At 41.7% G+C, this 23,206-nt stretch overlaps 1 protein-coding gene across 1 annotated transcript; it reads right to left on the reverse strand.

Annotated features, from left to right (window-relative positions):
• Positions 1 to 1,638: 1,638 nt before the first annotated feature.
• On the reverse strand, positions 1,639 to 22,941 carry BACH1 (BTB domain and CNC homolog 1; the record flags this gene model as incomplete). Its single annotated transcript, XM_080695443.1, has 4 exons — positions 1,639 to 2,052; positions 15,526 to 15,732; positions 18,210 to 19,553; positions 22,708 to 22,941. 4 exons carry the CDS (start codon positions 22,939 to 22,941, stop codon positions 1,639 to 1,641), a joined length of 2,199 nt encoding a protein of 732 aa, XP_080551569.1.
• Between the last annotated feature and the right edge of the window lie 265 nt (positions 22,942 to 23,206).

Consider the following 23,206-nt stretch of genomic DNA (forward strand, 5'->3'; position numbering starts at 1 on the left):
GAACACAAGTTGATATTTATTATCTGAAATGCCTGGGACCAGAGGTGTTTCAGATTTCAGATTTTTTTTTTCAAATTTTGGGGTATTTGCACATACATAGTGAGGTATCTTGGGGATAGGACCCACGTCTAGAGGAAAAACCCGTTGTTTCTTATACACCAGAGCCTGTAGTTTTTATTTTTTAGTGTGCCTATGCTTTGACTCCAATATTATTACATGAGGTCAGGTATAGAATTTTCCACTTACTGATATGTCAACACACAAGAAATCTTCCTATTTTGGAGCATTTTTGATTTCTCAGGGATGCTGGGCCTGTACATCCCTTTCTTTTGATGTTTAAATTGCTGAGGTGTATAGCTCTCATCTGACTCTTGAGTCTGTATTCTAAAATGATTAAGAATCACTGCAAGATATTCTGGACCAGGTACTGAGATTATAAATATCCTTTATAATAGGGTCGAAACACACACAAAGACTGATTCTTTTTAAAGGCCCAAGTCAAAGGATTTGTGTGCCTTTACGCCACATCAAATTTGGGGAAAGAATTATTAAACCTGGTTCCCAAATACAAAGCCCTAATGGAGCAAGATCAAGTTTAATCCTTTTGCACAAACCTGCAGAGCTGCAGATACATATTGACTACAATTATGCTTCTTACAAATATACTATAGGACTTAAAAAACAGGATGAAAAAATGAATTATACTCCTGGTAAATGTAGGCACTGCAACCCCACCCTCCACCCTGCCTTTCTGGCATCTGTGGTCTGTGGTGGAAAAGTGAAAGGCCATGCATGTTGGGATGTTCTCCTGGGTTCCCTCAGGCCCTGGCACCCTGGAGTCCAAGGTTTCCTTCCAAGAGACAAGGGTGTCAGGAAACAAAGTTCACACTGGGCCCAGATGTGGAAGAGACTGAAGAAGGGAAAAAGAAGAGAGGACAAATGACACCTATTACTATTTATGCAGCCAGAAATTCTAGAGTCCATACTAGGAGGGAGGAGCAGCAGACACCTCCCCTCAGGCCGACCACCTGCCCAAGCAGCGAGTCCTCCCGGCAGCTTACGAGTCACAACAAAATCCAACCAAGGTCGGGGCTGAGGAGGCTGTGAAGAGGAAAGCTCAAGGAACTGGGGAAAATGACGGATTTTTCACACTGCAGCTCTACCTGAATATTCTCAGTGCCAACATCCTGCTTCTGGGTAGACCGGGACCCTTATTGCCATTGTTTTGGGGGAAAGCAATGGGAAACCAGTACGGTACACTGCAAAAATGTCAGACTCTTAAACTTCTGTGGATCGCGCTGTTAGCAGGAACGAGCCACAGATGCTTCAGGCTGCCACCACTGATAATGTTGCAGTTTCTCTCAGTCATTCTGAATACCGGGGAGAGTGATTTTTGCCCTTTAAAACACAACTTTTAAAGGCTTACTGTATTTTCACATGTTATTTCTTTGAGTGTGAGTATTTCTGGGTCTCTTATGGACATAATCAAGGAGAAATCAGGGTTGACTCAGAGGAATTCCCTGAACAGACGGCTACTGGGGGGAAACCATATTGTTAGGCCGGAGACAGCCTTGTTGGGCCTTCAAGGTAACACCGAAACTTCAGCAGGACGTTCGAGGGCAGAGAGCAGTGGAGCGCCTACTCGTCAGTTGTGCATTTATTGGTCATCTGCTGACAAAAATCCGAGATGCCACCGCTCTGCTGAGTCTGCTCCCGGGCGGGCTCCATGGCGGTGGTGGGAGTGGGCTGGGCCTCCGGCCCCAGTGCACAGCCCGCCTCGCTGCTGCCCCTCCCGCCCGGAGGCCCCTCAGACACACCAAAGACCGCTGGTAACCTGAGCTCGCCCTCGGGAGGACTTCTTCCTTTTTCATTAACTAAGAAGGAAAGCGGGCAATCTGAGGCCGAGTACTTGGCGAGGATCTGGATTTGTTCCTGACTCAGCGCTGCTTCCTTGCAGACTTGCTGGCAAAGCCCAGTGAGGTTCTGCTTTGTCTCGCCCAGAGTGGACAGGATGTGATCTCGTTCCTTCAGCAAGCTCTCCTTCTCGTGTTGCTGTGAAGAGGGGAAGAGAAGATGATGACATGCTTATTTACTCCATCAGCATTCCTAAGTGGATCAAACATTCTACAGTGTCAGCTCACTAAATGAGATCACAGGGCCGGGCGTAATGGCACAGGCTTGTAATCCCTGCATTTGAGAGGCCGAGACAGGAGGATCGTGTTTCTCCGCCAGCCTCAGCTACTTAGTGAGGTTCTTCGCAACTCAGACCCTGCTTCAAATTAAAGAAGAAAAAATAGGACTGGAGCTGTAGCTTGGAGGTAGAATGTCTCTGGGTTCCATCCCCAGTACTGAAAAAAAAAAAAATCGCAGGGCAATTCCCCTTTCTATTCAAATTTGAACATTTAATAAGTGTCAAAAGGCAAGCTGGGTGAGATGGTACTTGCCTGGAATCTCAGTACTTGGAAGGCTGAGACAGGAAGAACTCAGGTTTGTGTCCTTAGCAAGTTAATGAGACCCTCTGTAAGTTAGTGAAATCCTATTTCAAAATTAAAAGGGCTGAGATATCGTTCAGCGGAAGAATGCTCCTGGGTTCCATCCCCAGTACCAAAAAAACAAAAACTACCAAAAGGCCATAATCTCCTGCCAGAAACTCTTGGGAGTCAGACTCATATGGAGGTTGAGAATTTTTTAGATTTTTGGATAGATAATATAGTTGCACACATAATTTCTCCAGTAGGTCTGGGACAACACCCCACCACTAAACATCTTTACATGTTTAAACAAAACAGCGAAACAGGACATAATGCAAAAAATAGGGGAAAACTCTATAATGGTCTGCTATCCATTTATCTCAGTTTTGGGCCAGAAGTTTGTGACAGACAAATTTTCAGAGCTTTGTGGATTTGCAGACTGCTGATAAGTGAGTAGGAACTAGACACTGTGGACAGACGAGGACAAGACAGCGTAATTACGCTCAGTGCACAGAGTACTGAGGCTCACATCACCACAAGACTCAAGTAATGACTGCTTTCCTGAGCAGTTACTTTGTGCCTGATATTATGTAGAATGTTCTCAAATATGCACTCTCTGCTATATAATTCCCACACCAAGACTTCTTCTGATTTAAGTAACATTAAATCCATTTAATAGATGAGACAGTTTCACGTGTCCAGACATAGAGAGCTAGGGCCCAGGTGTGAAGAACCTGGAAGGGGGTGATTCTGCACTTACTATTTTTGCTATTATAATTTAAAACCTTTTGCTCCTACAGGATTGTTCAGGTTTTCTTGGTTCCCACCTTTCTGTCCCTGTCTCTTATTGCTAAAAACCATCTCTTGTTAGTATCCTCATCCCGCCTCGCCTTTCCCACTCTACCATTTTATTGTTTCTACTCTATAATGAGCAGGTGGATTTCATAACTGAGCTGTTTGTAAAGCCAAATACACATCTATAGAAGGTCAAAGGTTACTTCTATGAAGCTATGACAACTCCTGGAAAATCAGAGGTCGTGTTCTGCTTGCTGCCTGGTGCTGGAGACTTGGTACCAGTTTACACTGAGACTGGTCATTTCATAGTACTAAACAATTACTACCATCCTTTAGAGTCACTTCTAGCACAAAATCCCTGAAAAAGGCAGAGAACTTTGCTTTATATAAAAGTAGTGTTCATAGTTTTACACAAAATATTTCTACAAAGTTATGAGAGATTCTAATTATTGATAGTTTTAAAATATATATTTTGGGGCAACCTACTATTCTGAGAAGCTATGCAGTGAACACAAAGAAGTAAATTTTTATTCTTACTGGGCAAAGTATTCCCAAGATCATTTAAATTTCTATAAAACAGCTTTGTTTCAAAACAAAGATAGGTCAAAAATGAGAGAGTGTGAGAAAGAGATCAATACTGTCTTAGACGGTTTGACCAAAACAGTCTTCAGGTAAAACAAATCTGCAGGTGCAGAGAAGGCAAGAACAGTACCTACCACCACTTGTCCTGGAAGGAACACGGTCTGTGCAATTTGCACCCTTACTTCTTATGGCCTCTCAGAAGCCAATCCAAACGAGCTCAGAAGCTCTTAGAAGAAAGGGAGAGACTTCCGGGAAGATGGCGACCGAGAAAAGCGGGGCTTAAGAGCCCCGCTAACAACAAATCTCCATTACCACAAAATCAGCGCCTTTCATAGCCAGAAAACACCATCACCAGTGAAACAAAAAATCACCAGGCTCCAGAGAGAAAGCGGACTGAGAACAGAGCCACATAGGAGATACACCGGCCTCACGCCCGAGGACGCGGCAAACGCGGCAGCAGAGCCATACTGCCGGCGGCACCGGCGAATTCACGGGATGGCTACAGCAAGCCGAGGTGAGCCGCTGCGGAACAGCCAGGCAGGATTTCTCCACGCAGAGAGCATCTAAAGCTCCCAGTGGCCGAGCTCAGCACACGCTGCAGGGATTCAGAGTGGAAATCAAAACGAAGAAGAAAAACGCCAGCCCCACAGCCGAGGGCGTAGCAGTGGCGATATATTGCCATCAGCGGCAGCAGCACCGAATTCAGCGAGGCCATTACAGCTACATCTGCGTACTCAAGAACAGTGAGTCAAATTGCGGGCCACAGAGGAGAAATCCCAGTACTGTACTCCCTGGGACTTGACCCAGTGGGGGAGGGGCAGTGGCAGAGATATCACACCATAGGAGAGCATGCAACCTGGAACCTCCCACAGAGCCTCTATCAGAGCCTCTATCGACTCTCTGGGTCGAAGACTCTGTGATACAACCCAGTAAAGGAGTAGTGGGGTCTGAGATACTACTGACTCGAGATCCAGAACACCTTAAGTGAAGTCATAGTGACCCAAGGGAAGAACCCAGAGAAGGCATAAACATCGGAAATCATGGGAAAGAGGAATAATACTGGAGCAATGAATGTCCACAACCCCACAACATCAGAACCCGATAAAACTAAAAATCAGAGATTTCTAGAAGATCAAATCAGGAAAATAAGTATAGAAATAATAGAGGTGCTTCGAAAAGAACTCAGAGAGAGCCAAAAAGAGATAAAGGATGCAAATAATGAAGTAAAGGCCTCAATTCAAAGCACAAACAACCGATTAGAACACATGGAGAACAGAATCTCGCTCTTAGAAGATGAGCAATCCAAAAATGAACGCATAGTTTCTAATCTAGAAAAAAATATCCGACAGCAGGAATCTGATATTGAAGAAATATGGGCCCATTTTAAGAGAGCTAACCTAAGAATAATTGGAATAGAGGAGGGAAAAGAAAGTGAAACCAAAGGGATCAACAATCTCTTCAAGGAAGTAATAGCAGAAAATTTTCCAGACATAGAGCAAGAGGTTGATACACAGGTCCAGGAAACTTATAGAACTCCCTTTAGACAGGACCGGAGAAGAGGATCCCCACGCCACATAATTGTCAAAATGACCAATGTGGAAGCCAAGCAGAGAATCTTAAAGGCAACAAAAGCAAAGGGCCAAGTGACATTCAGAATCAAACCAATTAGAATCACTCCAGACTTCCCAAACCAAGTTATGAGAGCCAGAAGGGCTTGGAGTAACATATTCCCAATTCTGAAAGAAAACAACTTCCAGCCAAAAATTTCCTGCCCAGCAAAACTTTCTATCAAATTAGATGGAGAAATAAGAAGCTTCCATGACAAACAGAAACTGAAGGAATTTATGTCTTCAAAACCAGCACTAGAGAAAATACTCAAAGAGATTAACTACAAAGAAGAAATAGGTAACACACCCCAGAACTAGAGAAACAAGATTTTCCATCCAACAGACAACTAAGATTGGTTATCTGTGGAGATTCATTATTTATGTTAGTCTTTTACCTATCTCTGAATTGTATTGTTTGCTTTTATTGTTGCTAATTTTTAGGATTTCTATTTGGAATATTAATATACCTTCAGAAATAGCAATTGGAAATATTTTATCCCATTCTATTAGTAACTGTTAACTCTGTTTACATTGTCTTTGGATATACAATATTTTTTTTATTTTTTAGGGAGTTTGTATACTCTTCTGTTGCCTGTGCCATTGAAATCATAACCAAGAAATCACTGCCAATTTCAATGTTGTGAGGTTTAATGACCCAGATTTTCTCCTAAAAGTTTATAATCTTAAGATTTATATTTAGGTCTATTATCTATTTTGAGTTAATATTTGTATATGGGATTAGGTAAGGGTCCAATTTTATTCTTTTCCATGTAATTATTATGTTTCAACAATATTTAGGGAAAAGATTATTATTTCCTCCACCAAATGTTCGTGGAAACCTTGTCAAAAATAACTTGACAATATAGGGAAGAATTTAGCTCTAGGCTTTTATTTAACTCCCATGGTTTATATATCTGCCTTTAGAATAGTACTACACTGTTTCAATTATTGTAGCTTTATATGGTTTGAAATCAGAAAATATATATCTTCTAGCTTTGTTCTTTTTCAAGATTGTTTTGGGTATCTAGAATCCATATTCCATATTAGGATAGATTTTTTTCTGAAAAATAAATATATAAATATATGATAGTTTCACCTAAAAAATAGAAAAAAAATATTCTCTGGTAAGAAAGAAAGCAAAAAGAAATATTGAAATGTTATCTTTAAGTCATCAAAAGCTTGGTATCAGACAAATGAAACTGTTATGTGAGATTATCATTTTTAATTTTAGATGAATTGCCATAATACTAGATGTCAACTACTAAGCCAAGCATCGGATGGAGGGATAGGGAGAGAATGGGGTGGGGATTGGGTGGGAGCTGACTGGGAAAAGTGTGCATGTATGTCTACAAAAGTATGTATCCTACTATGATGTATGAATACAGTGCACCAATAAAAAAAATTTAAAAAAAAGAAAAAGAAAAAAAAAAAGAAAGGGAGAAACATCTTACTCTAATCAGAGATATTCAGTCATTGATTCCTCTATCAAAACTGGGATGAATCTTTTAATTGGCAACAAAAAAATTTCAAGTGCTGGTTGGTCTTTCAAATTAAATATGCTTAAACAAAATAATGACTATTTGAGCTTTACTTGCAGATTAGAATCACTACTTAACCTACAAATGTTATTAAGACTATGAATACTTTGTACCTTCTGCTTTCTTTCTTTCTTTCTTTCTTTCTTTCTTTCTTTTTAAGTACTGAGGATTGAACCCAAGGGCATTTTTTATTATTTATTTTTAACCCCAGCCCTATTTTTTATTCTTTATTTTGAAACAGGGCCTCACTAAGTTGTAGAGAGCCTCACTAAGTAGCTGAGGCTGGCTATGAACCTGCCATCCTCCTGTCTCAGCCTCCCAAGTACTGGGATTACAAGCGTGCGTGCGCCACCACACCAGCCAATGTCTGCATCTCGATTTAAATATCCACATGATCTTTAAATATTCTAACTCCTATACCACAGGTGACATCACTTGTTAAAGATGTCCCATATGAAATGACTTCTTCACAGCAACTAAAAGAGACAGGTACAGCCCTGGAACCCTACCATGATATCCCTATACTCAAATATTCCCCTCTGTCCCTCTACACTTCAAGCTCATTCCTACACAGCTAAGTTTCAAGGCAGCTGGCTGATGTTTCTATTTCACTCTAATTTTAAAACAGATTTATTAGGCTAGCAATCACAATAATAACTCATAGTTAAATAAATAAAAGTAATCCAATCACTCCATGACGTCATGACTAAAGATCCCTCCCAAATGTTCTGTCAATTTCCTGGTACCTAGATCTAGATGTATTTTCATTTTCTTATTAAAAGCCACTGTATAAATTGTAAGTTTGAGAATCTATGTTTTTCATCATAGATTTATAAAACATAAATAAAATTGGCATTTTGGTGCCATCTTCATTTTATACCAACAAAACAAATTTATAACTAAAAATACTAAACAACGGGTGTACAATTTCATTCAAATACACAATTCTTTCAAAAAATAAAATTACAACTATAACTCACCCAATCAAGATAAGGATAAGAATTTAGCACCAAAAGACCCAGACGACAGCGACAATTTAGTGTAGAAAGTGCAGACTGCTAGAAAATAGCCACTTACAGTTCCTTATGATGTAAAATATCTGAACAAACAACTCAGAGGAATCTACAAACAGTCCTTAAAATCATGAACAAAAATGCTCAATTCCACTCATAAGAGAGAAAATAAAAGCTCCCATGAGATACCAATTCTCACCAACCGAGAAAACCCAAAAGCTGGCCATACAATCTTAGCCCAGGAGGTGAGTAGACAGACCAGGCACGGCAGGAGGGAAGGCAAGGGCTGATGTCTAACGCCATCATGCGTGCACCTGCCCTTCACCCAACAATCCCACGACTAGCACTCTATCCTAAATATAAAATGGTCACCATTCCAAACATCTACTGATAGGAGCCTGGTCTGACTACACTGTGCTTCAGCCCCGAGTGGGTTCGACGGCAGAGCTATACGCAGTGACCAGCTCGCTGAACTAAGAAATAGTTCCCTAGAAATCACTTAAGTGAAAGAGAACAACACAGTGTATATAAAATATTTCCATGTGGCAGAAAGGGTAATAACACACATAAAATATTATTTATAAGAAAGAAACAAAGAAAAAACCCAGAAAATAGTTACTTATAAGAAGCAGGTTTAAGAAAATGGGAGGAGGGGATTGAGACTCCAGTATGCTTTTAACTTTTGAACCATATAGATGCTTTACATATTCAAAAATTAAATAAGAATGTAAAGAAAAAAATCCTACTAAGATATACAGAAACAAGTCAATGGCATTTCAAACTGATAACAAAGGATAACTTCAAACTTCCACATATTGGAATATATCTAAAAACAAAAAGGCAAATAAGTCTTAATTTTACTCAACTTATTTAGAGTAATATTGACTAATATTCTGATATATATATCTTAGAATAAAGCAAATGGTGAACATACTAACAGAATTGGAGCCAAGATTTTCCCTATCATATAAATGATAGATAAAAATACCTATAGATAAAAAAAAAACAGGTGTAAAATACAATTATATAAGAGAGGCAGATGAACGCTCTATGCCACTAAATTTGAACTGACAATCTCTCCAGAACTCATGATTTCTACACCATGGTTTCCGTCCACTGCCGGGAGCCTAGAGTACAGACCCACTGGTGACTTCACATCCTCACAGTCACCAGCTGGGTCCACTGACGAAGGGGTGTGAAGAGGAGCACTCAGCAGACTGGTCAGCCTGCTCAGTCCAACACAGGACTTAAAAAAAGCAATGGGCAGGGACAGGTGAGCCCGTTACACGCGCTAGACAGCACACACACACACTGGGGTCATGTCAGGAGGAGAGCAGGTGGCTTCAATATCAAAAAAGACCAATGGTTAGTACTAATTGTAATAACTGAATCAGAAGGAAATTAGTCAGTCTACAGTGACAGTACAAGGCAGTAGGAAAAAGGGAAAGAAAATCCTACTTAAAGAGAAATGCCGACTAATAAATGATGTAAATGACATGAAAGAATTAGAAGACCACTATTTTATGAACCCCGCTGTAAAGGCCATCTACTGCTAAAGTATGCAGGAATGTCAAGGGACAGGATACTCAGAATGTATCTAGTAACACCTCACAGGTCACTGGCAATTAATAAGAGCCAAGAAAGGTCACTTGACAGGAAGAAATCCGGCAGACCCCGCCTGCCTATGTGGGGCCAGGACACTGCGCCTGCCCAGGGGACACCCGATGATGGACAGAACTCCAGTCAGTGTCTAGTTCAATCTAAACAATGCAAACATCTCCATTCTGCATTAAATAAAGGGATGGAAGAAAGAGTTAAAGCTGTAGGAATCAGACAAGGGTTAAAAGTCAGGCATTTTAAGAGAAATCTGACCTAGACTCTTCAAACAAAGAGCAAGAAGCCAGAGAGAGAAAAGACAGTAGGACAGGACTGGAGTGAGACCAAGGATGAGCACCCAAGATCAATCAAGTAGACTCAGAAAGAGATCAAGAATAACAGGGTCAGACAGACACACAGACTGAGGAACCGACCAGCACAGGAAGACAGACCAGAGAGGGGACACAGACCCGCCAGAAAGACTCTGGAAGACGACAGCAAGGGAGTCAGGCTACCGTGGCAAATGTCCTTAGCTGTGCTGTCCACACGGAGGCATGTGGTTGTTTATGTGCTATCTGTTAACTTTTCTGAAAGCCTAACATTTTAGATGGGGGGCCAGGGACGGGTGAGTAAAGATGAAGCGTTAAGAAAAACAAAAAACACAAACTTGGCTCTGATGGGCCCGTAAAGAAGTCTGTGTCTTCCTCTTTTTTTTTTTTTTTTTTGTACTGGGAATTGAACTCCAGGGCATTCTACCTTTGTGCTCTACCCCCAGCCCTTCTTATTTTTTAATTTGAAAAGAGTCTCACTAAGTTGCTGAGGAAGGCCTCAAACCTGTGACCCTTTTGTATCGGCCTCCCACATGTACTGGGATTTTAGGTGTGTGCCACTACACCTGGCTGCCTTACTCATTGATAATTTCCTGGTACACAGCTCAACATTTAAAAGGTAGTAACCAGCACACATACTTACAAAAAGAATACAGGACCATTTTAATTTAAATTACCACCAATATTTATTGAACCCTACACATGTGCCAAGGGAGTGTAAAAAACTCTTCCTTCCCCGATCTCAAATGATCCTTGTACCAACCTTCAGGGAGACGGTATTCTTATCCCCATATTATGACCAATGAGGAGACACAGGTAGTGGAGGTCAATCAACTCCCCAGCCCAGGCAGACTTTGATTCCAAACCTCGCGCTCTAGTGCAAAGGTTAATGTATATAATCTTCGGCTTGGGAACTGTTTTAAATTGTGCTCCCGGTCCCTCCTACGGGGCCGGTGTGGGTCTAAGGAAAGTGTACCTGGTTCTAGGAGAACTGCTGCAGTGTGTTTTGTTAGTGCTTCCAGTGGAATATAAGTGGTGTGAATAGGACAGGCTTGGTATTTATAAAAGGCCATCTCCAACACAAAATATAAAATACCGAAGACAGACGAGTTTGCTTCACTCAGGTCCTGTCATAATGGACAAAGGTGAGAAACCAAAATGGTGTTCGAGACCTTGGAGTCGGCATCGATCAACGATGCGTCATGCTTTGCAAGAGAAATACATTTGGGTAATTAAAATTTCCTTCTCTTTAAAAAGCAATGTTCCCTTCCTCTCAGGTTACCACTAAAGCCCAAGTGGTTATCAGAAACATGCATATATTCTAACTTCTGAAATGACTTTCCCAAAATGAGTAAATCTGGACCTTGTAAAGCATCCCATATAGACAAGCGCTTCGTAAGCCAAATGTAGAAGTCGAATGACTCTTCAATTTTTTTCAAGTAATGTAGATTCATTAGTGTAAAGTCGCATTATTAGTTTGTATATTCTGCGTATTCAATCCTTACAGTAAAACAATACTGAATTAGTGATAACCCCTAGCATTATAAAATTCAAAATCAAGGTCCAAGTCAAAATCAACTCACCCTCCAAATAAAGACACATCTCTTGTCTTCAAAGGTTCTATTAGAAATTGACAGCATTTGGTTGAGAAATAGAACTTACTAGCTGAATGCAACAAAACATCTCCCTTTAACTTTTCCAGCAAGTGCAGACTAGGAAACTTTCCTTTAGGCTACTGACTTATATGCTGATTATACTACTCACACATTTTTTGGAATGATTTTTCCTTGTCAATGGCAATACATTCTAAGAAATGTGTTGTTAGGTGACTCTGCCATGTGCAAAACTCAGAGTGTGCTGACTCAAAGCTAGATTGTAAAGCCCACAATACTACACCCAGGCTGTATGGGAGAGCCACTGCTCCGAGGCTATCGACCTGCACAGTATGTTCCTATGCTCAAACAGGAGGCAACTCTCACAACCTGCCAGCTACTTGTGCATCTCCCCAGATCTAATTATACACAGTAAAATACTATATAAAAGGTTGAACGTGGTACGCACACATAGGGCATTTACCAGACTGTGCAGGCTACAAGCTGCTCTGGGGAGCGGGTGGGCGTGGAGGCGCAGCACTGACTACTGCAGCCTTGGTAACTGTACCGTTAGGCTACACTAAATTTACAGAGATATTTGTCTTTGTTCAATAGCAAGCCTTGGCCTTCTATAACTTTTTTAGTTTACATACATTTTAATTTTACTCTTTGACTCTTTTGTAACAATTTTAGCTTGTAAAACACAAACTACCAGGAGGCTATATGGAAGTAGTTATATTCTTTATGTCCTTATTCTAAAAGTTGTATTCCACTTAATTTTTAAAAAATCTTTCAAGACTTTTTTGCATACAAACGAAGACAGCATTAGCCCGGTGCTGCAGGCACATTAGCAAAGGCTCCACAGGATCAGGGCGGCCAGCACTGTCTCTGCTGCTGCCCTTGCCGGCAACAGCGCAGGTGGAACTGCCTTCTTCTGGAACCTCCTCAAGGACCGCCTGAGGCTCCTCTGGAGACGGCCGCTTCATTCATGGTGGTTTGCTTGCTATCGGATTTTCATCATGGATCTGCTTGCTTATGAGCAGATCCTGTTGCACGAACATCCCTCTCTAATCCAAACCTTCCAGTGCAGGGGTCTCTGTTTTCAAACTCGCACAGGAGCTCGGGGAGGTCTGCAAAAGCCTCTGCTCCTCCCTTCTCTGCGGCCTCCTCGGGTCTCTTCTGCAGTTCCCCTTCCCCTGCCTGCCTCCGGCTCACTGGACGACAGGACTCCCTCTGCTCCGCTGTCTCACGGAGCGTGGATGCGTCACTGTGCACCACGTGACTGCACCGGAAGCATCAAGTCCTCTCACTTCTGGCAGCTTTCTTTCTCTCCTTAGCTAACAAGCAGCACATTTTCTGGGTTTGGTCTGCCAAAGACATCTGGAGCAGGATGGAATCTGCCCTGTGCACCGTGCGTTCTACAATCGCACTGCACGGCAGCAGTCAACAGGTGTGAGTGCGGCAGGAAGGGCGCGGAAACACCGACTCGGCAGGACCCCTCGGGCTCTGCCTGGCAGGGGCCGGGGCCGAAGTGAGCTCAGGATGCCGCAGACTAGCAGGCGGCCTGCTCTGCCAGGCCAGAAGGGAGGGCAGGGCCCTGCTCTTCTGCGACTTTACCCCTCTCTAGTCGCAGAAGGGACACCTGCACTTAATTAGGCCAATTAGCTGCTCTCTTCCTCGGGAATTTAGAACTTAGTTAAGTATAGTCTGTCTGGACTAGTCCAAGAGGGCAAGAGAAACCACTTGGCCACGCTGAGGTGGGCGAGCTGGAGAGGGCCCCGGGCTCCCGGCTCTTCCACTACTTTATTCCATGCTAGTTACACATGGCTCCTATGTGAGGCCCATCCATCCACCTCCTTAAAACAAACTATTCCATTCATACTTTCAATGGTTCTTGTTGTTTTTTGTTTCCTTTGTGGGACTAGAGATTCAACACAGGGGCATTCTACCTCTCTTCTAAACCCCAGCCCCCTTTTTATTTTGTATTTTGTAACAGGGTCTCACTACATTGCTGAGGCCAGCCTCAAACTGGGATCCTCCTGTCTCAGCCTCCCATGTACTGGGATTATAGACGTGAGCCACCGTGCCTGTCTGATGTTTCCTGTTTCTTGATGTCAAATTAGCACAACAGGCAAACAGGTACTGGCTACTCTGGTTTTTGATTTTATGAAAACTGTTAAGAAAGCAATTACACTGTAGTGGGAAGTAACCTGTAGATACTCTATGGACCACATAAAAGGCCCCTTACTAAGATGAAAAAGACAGGGTATGGGTGCGGCAGGTCCCAACCGGAGTTTAAAGCTCAGAGGAAGATACTAGGAAGGAGCCAAATGAGAGGGGAAAAACTGAACACTGATAAATAATAAAGAGGCCCTGAGAGGAAACACATGGTACCCGAGTGCTTCCGACGCACCAGGCACTCGGTTCTTTCGATGTATTAGCTCCTTTATTCTTCGTAAGTGAGCACCTTCTCTATAAAGTAGGAAGTAACGGTATTCCACGCACAATGAGCAGCCTGAGGCACAGGGAAATGACGTAGCCTCACCAGTTCCCTGGCGCCTCACTGAGGATGCCACCCTCATGACCACGACCTCCCGCTCTGCGGAAGCCAAGGCAGGGCGGGTAGAAAGCCCAGAGAAAGTGGCCCGGCCGCCTCACCCTTGAGCAGAAACAAGTGCTCTACGGTAACAGTGCCGCGCCAACTTCAAATAGCTCTGCATAAGCCAGCAGGATAAAAAGCATCTCTATATTACAGCGTAACAGGAACTAGAGTGCTATAATTTCTATTTAAAAGGCTATATACTTTATATCAAGGCAGGTGAGTGTTCAACTGACAGTTGTTGGATGAAAGGACAGAATGCTACACTTGCAGGGATGACTGAGACACGCTCACAGCCCTAAGTATTACTAAATGTGTGACATTCCAGTTTGGGCCTAACAATTTTAATTATTCAAAAATATCATATAGGGTTAAAAATATGCCTACATTTATAAAACAGTTGGATTCTCTTCCATCTTTTTACATAACATACTTCATATTTTTGCCTAGGTCAAAGCATAATTCATAAACAATACATTTTATTTTTCAACGTAAAGGCATATAAAGGCACAACTTTTTCCTAAATTGCACTGTTTAGTTGCCATAATTAACAAGAGACACAAAACTGAACATTCAAGGAATTTTTTTTTTACTGTTTCTCGGCTGCTTTCCTGATATTTTCACCCCTTGCTGTCCTCTCCCTTCCAATGCTTACTTCTACCAACCACTAAGGGAAGCGCATGAGGAGCACAGTTAACCTATTTCTCAGTATTTTACCTTTTGATGCCACAAAAAAATAAGATCCCAAAGTGAGTACTCTTTTATTAGATCTTAAAATCTTCTATTCATATTACCACACTGTATTAGACTTTTTTCCTTGGATGAAAGATAACTGGTTGGTGTTTGGTTTTGGTATGAACCAAAACAAGTAACTCAGGTCTCCAGCGCGTTTAAACCACTCAACTGGAACAATCGTGTTCGTAGATGCCAAACATATCACAGAGAGATTATAGTGCTGTATTAATTTCTTGAATCTTAACCTAACACAACTAAGACTTCGGTAGGGAGTAAAATCATCTCTAATTTTGAAAATCATCTTTTAAAAAAAGTATCCAGTAGTTCTCCACTTGCTAAACATATAGAAGACCTGGATCAGTAAAATAGTTGATGAGAATCATCACTAATTTTTATATTCGAATCCTTCTGAAAATGTCAAATTATTTTTCTTAAATGGTAATTAAAACAGTTTAAACTTAATATATAATATTAATATAATATTATATATTATATTATATTATATATTATAATATAATATATTATTATATTATATATTATAATATATATATATATTATATATATAATGCTCAGTTGAGCATTATATCTTACCTAGAAATTTAAATCGCAATTTCCTCTACAAACACAGGGTTGGGATTCAAACAATGAAAAGAAACCTGCGTGCTTACCAGCTTCTCAATTTCCGATTCAAGATTCTGAATGCAGTCAAGTTTCCTCTTGCGACAGCGCTGTGCAGCAATCCGGTTCTTACTCCTCCTTCGAATATCGTGGATGCAGTCCAGCTGTTCGGGGGTCAGCTTGTGCATTTTCAACAAGGATTGGAAGTCATTTCGAGAGAGTGAAATGATTCGTTGTGCGTTAAACGGCAGTTTTACCTAGAATGTGAAGTAAACATCTTGACTGCGGCCGCGTTTTGTAATTACACCTAAGTGCTCTCTGGGAAGATGAAGATACTCACTTAGGTTTTCCAGAGAGTTTAATTTAGACTTTTATTTTATTTATTTTTGTGGGTGTGGGGATGGAACCCAGGGGCGTTCGACCTCCAAGCTACACCCCATGTCCTATTTTTTATCCTTTATTCTAAAACCGGGTCTCACTGAGCTGCAAAGGGCCTAAGTAGCTGAAGCTGTCCTCCGGTCTCAGCCTCCTGAATGCTGGGATTACAAGCATGCGCCACCACACCCGGCTTAATTTAAACTTTCAAAAGATTGGTCTTTCTCTATTCCCAACTTCTATACAAACTTTTAAAATAAAAGTGAAAGCTTAGTTGAGAGAGGGTTTAGAAGACAAATTGAGAAGCAAATATTTTTAGCAAATCAAACATATAATAAACATAAAAAATAAATGTATTTTAAATAAAAACAGATTTTAACGCAGATTTCTTTATGCTTCTTTCTAAAGTATTCTTAATATGCTCCTTCTCAATGCAAAAATAAAAGCTATTTTTTGTATGATATTAGTATGCAGTACTATTTTGTTTTGTTTTTTATAAACCCAGAGGCATTCTACCTCTGAGCTACACCCCAGCCCTATTTTTATTCTTTATTTTGAAACAGGATCTAAGTTGCAGAAGGCCTCACTAAGTAGCTGTGGCTGGCCTCAAATCCAAGATCCTCCTGGTTTCAGCCTCCCAAGTACTGGGACTACAAGCATGTGCCACCACACCTGGCTTTACACTGATTTAATATTGGTAAAATTCTAATAATTCTTAAAGCACTTCAGAAAATATTTATCTGTCATAAAATGGCAGTATACATTTTACTAATGTATGTATAATGTGTAAAAGCTATACATATATAAAAGCCATACATTTCACTTGTAAAAGTAGGAATGGTTCAAAAGAGCCTTTTGATACTGGAAAGTCATTTTCAATCTGCTTAAATTTGGGAAAAAGAGAAGATAACTTTTTCTTTTAAGTAATAAAACTGGGAATTTAATTATGCAACCAAAACAAATCGAGCTTTGGTCAGCCAGTCTGGCAACCTATTTAGTTTGTCTTTCAAGCCAATAGAGCCCAGTTGTACAACATGTTTTTAATTTTTAAGCCAGGTGAGTGACACATACCTAGAATACCAGCTACTAGGAACACTGAGTAAAAATGAGCCAAGTAAGGAGAGTAAATCCTGTATAATCCCACCTCTGGTATAAGAAATAGTCAATCTCATGGAACAGAGTAGAAAGGTGGTTGCCAGGAGCTGAGAAAAGGGGAAATAGGAAGTTGCTGTTTTGTACATAAAGTTCCAGTTATACAAAGTGAGTAGGTTCTAGAGATCTGCTGCTCAACATTGCACCTACAGTGAATAATATTGCGTGTGTGCTTAAAAGCTTGTTGTAGCCGGGCGTGGTGGCGCACGCTTGTAATCCCCGTGCTTGGGAGGTGGAGACAGGAGGATCGTGGAGGTTCGAAGCCAGCCATGCTGGCTTAAGAGACCCGGTTTCCAAAAATAAAACAGTATAAAATAGATCTGGGAGTGTAGCCCGGAGGTAGAAGGGCTTCCAGGAACCCCAGTACGACCAATAAATAAATAAATAAATAAATAAATAAATAAATAAATGCTTGTTACAAGAGAAGATCCCATGTTACCTCAATAAAAAAAAGTAAGTAAAATGTCAGAAAGGGGAAAAATAAAATTGAAAATAATTTGTAAAGAAACAGTACCAACTCCAGCTAGAAGAAAATTCAACTTTTGAAAACTGAGCAAAATAATTTTTAAAAACTTTTAAAAAAATAAGCAGCTCTTATTATTACTGAGTTTATATTACTATTTTACAAAAAGTAGCTATTAAATACAGACTTCTCTACAGAGTATACAGATCAAGGTTGGCATGATGAGTATCATAACACCTACATGTAATTCATGTTAAATCATTAAGATTTTAATCAAAGTAACAGTCGAAATGTTTAGGGAAGGGAAGAGAGGCAGTGGTCATGCAAAACCAGATCCAAGAAAACCTCAAATCATAAGCTACATCCCCACAGCTAGCCACTGCCACACCACCACTGAGTGGCTGGCCTGGGTTAGCGGTCCCTGTGGCAATGAAGGAGACCGAGAATATGACATGGTTTTCAGGAGTCACCTCTTGGACCTGACACTGGATTTAGACCATTGCACCACCCGTGTGTGACTCTACTCCACAGTTAATATAAATGTGTCTACTTGAAACCTTGCACACGGAAGTCTTCAGACTTCATCTGTCTCTCTCCTGACCTTCACTACGCCATCTCAGAGCTACCTGTGAGCGAGCCTCCTCCTCCCTCCCTGGCCTGCTCCCACCCTAGCAGCACACTTCGAGGGACCCGGCATCGCGTCATGGCGGTTAGAACAAGAAATAAGCACACGCTCCTGCTCACCTCACACTCTTGCTCTCTGGCAGAACAGGACTCACTGTCACCTTCTGTGTCCGTTTCGGAATCATCCCCCAAGCTAATCACACAAGCATAGGGACAAGGTTCTTGCTGGGGTTCTGAAACATAATCGTCATTTCCAATCTCCAAGTTGCTTGAGCAGCCTTCAGTACTCAGAGTACTTATGAAAGGGCAGTTGACAGAACTGAGGGTTGTGAATGTCCTCTGGCCTGGCTCCGGGCTCTCGCTGATCCTGATTCCTAACCAGGGACACTCGGGCCGTTTCTGGGCCTGGGCCTGCTCCGGGCCATCTCTGGCCAGGGCAGGTGATGACTGCGCCGGGCTCGGGGAGTCTGCGCCGCAGATGTCGCCCCAGAAGCCCTTGGCCAGGTGCTCCGCCACCTCGCGCTCCACGCTGCTCCGGTCGCTGGACGCAAGGCTGACGTCCTCCCTGGGGCCTGAGTCGGACTTCAAATGCAAATCTTGGCCCTCACCGAATGCGTTCTGTTCTTGAACATCTGTACCTGACACAGGTTTCTCTGTTTTCCCTGCTGTGTTTTGCATCCCAGCAAAATTCAAGTCAGTGTACTGGTCATATGCGTGTAAAAGAGACAGAGAATAGAGCCCAGGGGGTTCTGCAGAAGAACGGTGGGGCAGAGGCGTCACTTCTGGACTTTCTGCTGGACACTGAGAAGCAAGAAGTTCCTTCTTTGTTTCTTCATGTTCCACTGCTAACTTGCTCTCTTCACATTTCAAAACCGCCTGCGGATCTGCACAGTCCTGAGCTGCACCTAGACATTCGCTTTCAAGTGTCTCGTTGGGCTGGAGAGCAGCAGCATGTGTGTCTTTGGCACTGGATTCCGCAGAACGAACTCGGTCGTTGCCAAACGCTTTCTGGAACTTCCTGTATTTGGGGCACAGCGATGGCAAAGCTAGGCCAGCCCCCTTTTCCACACACATGGACTCGCATGTCTGGCTGGCACTGTCCTGCAGGGGAGGCGATGCTTTTACATTTCCTTGATACCTTCGGAGTTTACACTGGGGGGTCCGGGCGTCTTTATTTTCTAGAAATTCGTCCACCTCATCAATTTCTAGATCGCGCTGGTCCAGAAGTGGAAATCCAACGTCCGTTTTCCGACAGTGAGAGGGAAAGCATTTTCTCCTTGGGCATTCTTGCTTGTCTGCAGTGGACTCAAACTTAAATCTAAGAAACTGAAAACAGGATTCCTCGATATTGTGGACATTTAACAATTCCACACACTTGCACACTTCATCCACATTGTCTTTACTTAAAATTAGTTTAGCAGTGTAGGCGAACTGAATTAAAGGTTCAAATCCTTTAACTGTCACCTGTTAACATACAAAATAAAAAGAAGCACATCATTTGAAAGCTGCCTAGTAGACAAAAACAAGAAAAGTAGAAGGGGAATAAAGAGATGTATACCTCATCTGTGAAAAGCATAAAGTACGTATTTTAATTTGGTAAGAAAAAAAATGTTCTTCTAGGAAATGTCAAACTAAGGGTGGCTGCAAAAGCATGCTTATCGTCCTGTCCATTAGGACCACAACCTCCACTTGACCGATGCCCCTCATATAGCAATATAAGTTACAGTTTACTCACACAAGATAAAGATACTAAGACATGACCACAGGCTTCTCATGTTAGCAAAAAAAAAACAAAAAAAAGTATTTATAAATAAAGCAGAATGAACACAATTTGCAGCCCACACAGACTGGAGTTCAAAATATCTGTTCAAAATATCGCTCATCCAGCTCCTCATGGACAACCCCCCCCAAGTGTTGATTTTTAGGCATGAAAAAATACTACATGCAAAACACTTAGAAAGAACTCTTGACCCATGATGACTCCATAGTAAAAGCCTTTGGGTTCAACTCCCAGTACCACCCCCCCCAAAAAAAAGGAACACTCCAGATCATAATGGAAATACGCTGATTATGCTTAATATTTTTCAGTTATTTAATGAGACATAGCCACTGTCTTTGTCTCATGCCACTAATTTCTACTAATACATTTTAAAAGATTCAGATTTTAAAGGCGATCTAAGTTCTAAAATCATGTCTCAGTACTGTTTCAGCAAAGACGTGTGTACTGTAGGTAATGAATCTTTTAATCAGACACCAATACATTCACACTGAACCTGCCTCTGCACGGTGAGGGGCAAGTGGAGCCGCTGAAGCACAGAGAAAGCTTCGCCCTGAATTCAAAATATAAAATTAAATTCAAAATACTGAATTTCTGCAAGAGCGACCAAAATATTACTAATATTTGTGAACTTTTATAACTTTATTTGTAAGTCACTTAAAATTGTAAATCAGAAACTGGAATTAGCCTGATCTCCTGCAATATTTAAAAAATAAAAAAAAACAAATACTACGGGCACATCAATATTATGAAATCCTACTCAGCAATTTAAAAGAGAAACAAATTATTGATATGTACAACTTGGATAATCTTAGGGAAATTATGCTAAGTAGAAAGAGTCAATCTATTTACATATTTGAAATTATAAAATTTTAGGAAAGGAGGCCAAGTTAACAGCTCCCAGCAGTTACAGATGGGAGAAGGGAGTAAGGGAGAAAGGCCATGTGTGTGGTTATAAAAAGTAACACAGGGGACCCCTGGGTGATGGGACTGTTCAGTATCTTGACTGCTGGTGGGTACAAGAGGAAATGAAAGTACAGTATTTCACACACATTCACACACACAGGAATTAGCACAAGTAAAACTGCAGCAATCTGAATAGAATGAGAACTGTCACAATATCAGTATCCTACTTGTAACATTTTAATTTTTCAAAATGTTACCATGGCAGGCATTGGAGAAAGTATTAAAAGGATCTGTGTTCTTTCAGCTGTATATAAATTCATAATTATCTCAATGAAATTTTCTCAAATAACTCAAAACAACCAAAGCAGGCTTTCAGAAGAGTATATTATACAATGATTTTTTTTTTTTTTTTCTTTTAGTACTGGGGATGGAACCCAGGGGCATTCTACCTCTGAGTTATACTCCAAGCCCTAACTTTAGTCTTTATTTTTGAAACAGGGCCTGAGTTGCAGGGGGCATCACTAAGTAGCTGAGGTTGTCTGTGAACTGTGATCCTCCTGTCTCAGCCTCCCAAATGCTGGGATTACAAACGTGTGCCACCACGCCCAGGATGTCATTAATCAATACGTTGAAACACTTAAAATATTGGGAAAACATCGTTTATACTTCAAATTAGAATGAATACTTAACATATATGTGTGCATACATGTATCTGTTCTCATGAATCCATTAATTAAATTTTGCCTCACTTGGAAAGTCTCATTAAATAACTGAAAAATATTAAGCATAATCAGCGTATTTCCATTATGATCTGGAGTGTTCCTTTTTTTTGGGGGGGTGGTATTGGGAGTTGAACACAAAGGCTTTTTACCTCCGGGATATCCTCCCAGACCTATTTTATATTTTATTTGGAAACAGGGTCTAAGTTGCTAAGAGCCTAAGTAACTGAGGCTGGCTTTGAGCCTGTGCGATCCTCCTGTCTCAGCCTCCCAAAAGCGGGGATTATAAGCGAGTGCCACCACGCCCGGCTAGAGTGTTCCTTTTGAAGAAGAGTCCATGGCTAGTCTACATCTGGCCTGTTGTCATTTTCTTGGCACTGCACCCGTCACCTCTGCTATGAATTGGCAGATCCCCTATTTGTTGGCCAAACTGAAGGTTCATACAGGTAAGCACAGCCAACAAGCTATGTTGTGGACTTACAGTTACCCAACTGTACACAACAGGGAACATCCCACCCAGGTCTATCATACACAAAAAGTGCCACGTACTGTCTCCACATTCCTCTGAAGCACTGCTCTTTGTGTCCCAATGCCACAGACTTGATACTGTGTAAATGGTACTTCCTGCCCAAGAGATGTCTCAGAGCCAGAACAGTGACAGAGAATGAAATATTTATGAGTCTGAGAGCTACAACAGTCTAGGAGGAAGGATGTATGCAAAAACAGGGCTCTCTCAGTAAGACATACACCGTTACTTCTACCAAAGCATAAAGACAGTGTCCAGAAAGAAGAAAGGGAGAAAGAACACTATGAAGAGTCTACTTTCAACAAGGGATGTTTGAGAAAAATGGACAATTTACACAGCCTACACCTCATCACAGCTGCCCATCATGGAAAAGATTCCACGGGAGGAGAAGTCACACTGCTCAGCTTCTCCAAGCCATGACCTCTCCAAATGCCTATAATCCACTGGGCGTGCCGTGATTTGATCATCTTGTTAAAAATAACAGTGGGTCAAATTTCTCTACTGCTCATTAAATATTAACATCCCAAACTGATCATTTCACAATGTGAGAGTAATAATACCTATGAAAAGTCACAGAAATGGGTTGTTGCAGAAACTTGGGAATGTGCCAACAAACAAGGAGACTACGGTTTACTCTTAAACTTTAGAAACCATAAGACATAAGAATCAGCAGAAACATGGCCCTCTCACCTCTTCCGGCAGAGTGATGTTTAGCTCCGCCTCAGCCTGGCCCACCACCCTCGAGTGGAAATAGCCACTACATGCCGCCAGCACCGACCGGTGGGCGCGGAAGCGCTGGCCCTCCACCAGCACCGTGAGGTCGCACAGCTCGTCCTTCTTCCGCTGGTCATTGAGGCTGAGCAGGACGTTGGTGCTGTGCACGGAAGACTCGTAGGCAAACACCGCACTTTCACTCAGAGACATCCTGTGCGCGAGGTGGTGCTGGGAGTGCAGTGGAGAGCATGCTTCTAACTGTCGCCAACCTGCGAAGACACCGTCAAGGCTCCACTTAAAGTCTTGTCAAAGAATGTTTTAGGATAAAATGACCGTATGTCAGTATCAATGAAAATGCAAACAAAAACGAAAACAAAGCCTCCAGGGGAACAACCTGGAAGACTGACTCAGTGCAGCGCAGTTAAATTAGGTTCTGGGGGAAGTTCTTAGATGGAGGGAGAACATTTTGAAGGAA

The sequence above is a fragment of the Muscardinus avellanarius genome (assembly GCF_963383645.1).
Source record: "Muscardinus avellanarius genome assembly, chromosome: 5".
Lineage (NCBI taxonomy): Eukaryota > Metazoa > Chordata > Mammalia > Rodentia > Gliridae > Muscardinus > Muscardinus avellanarius.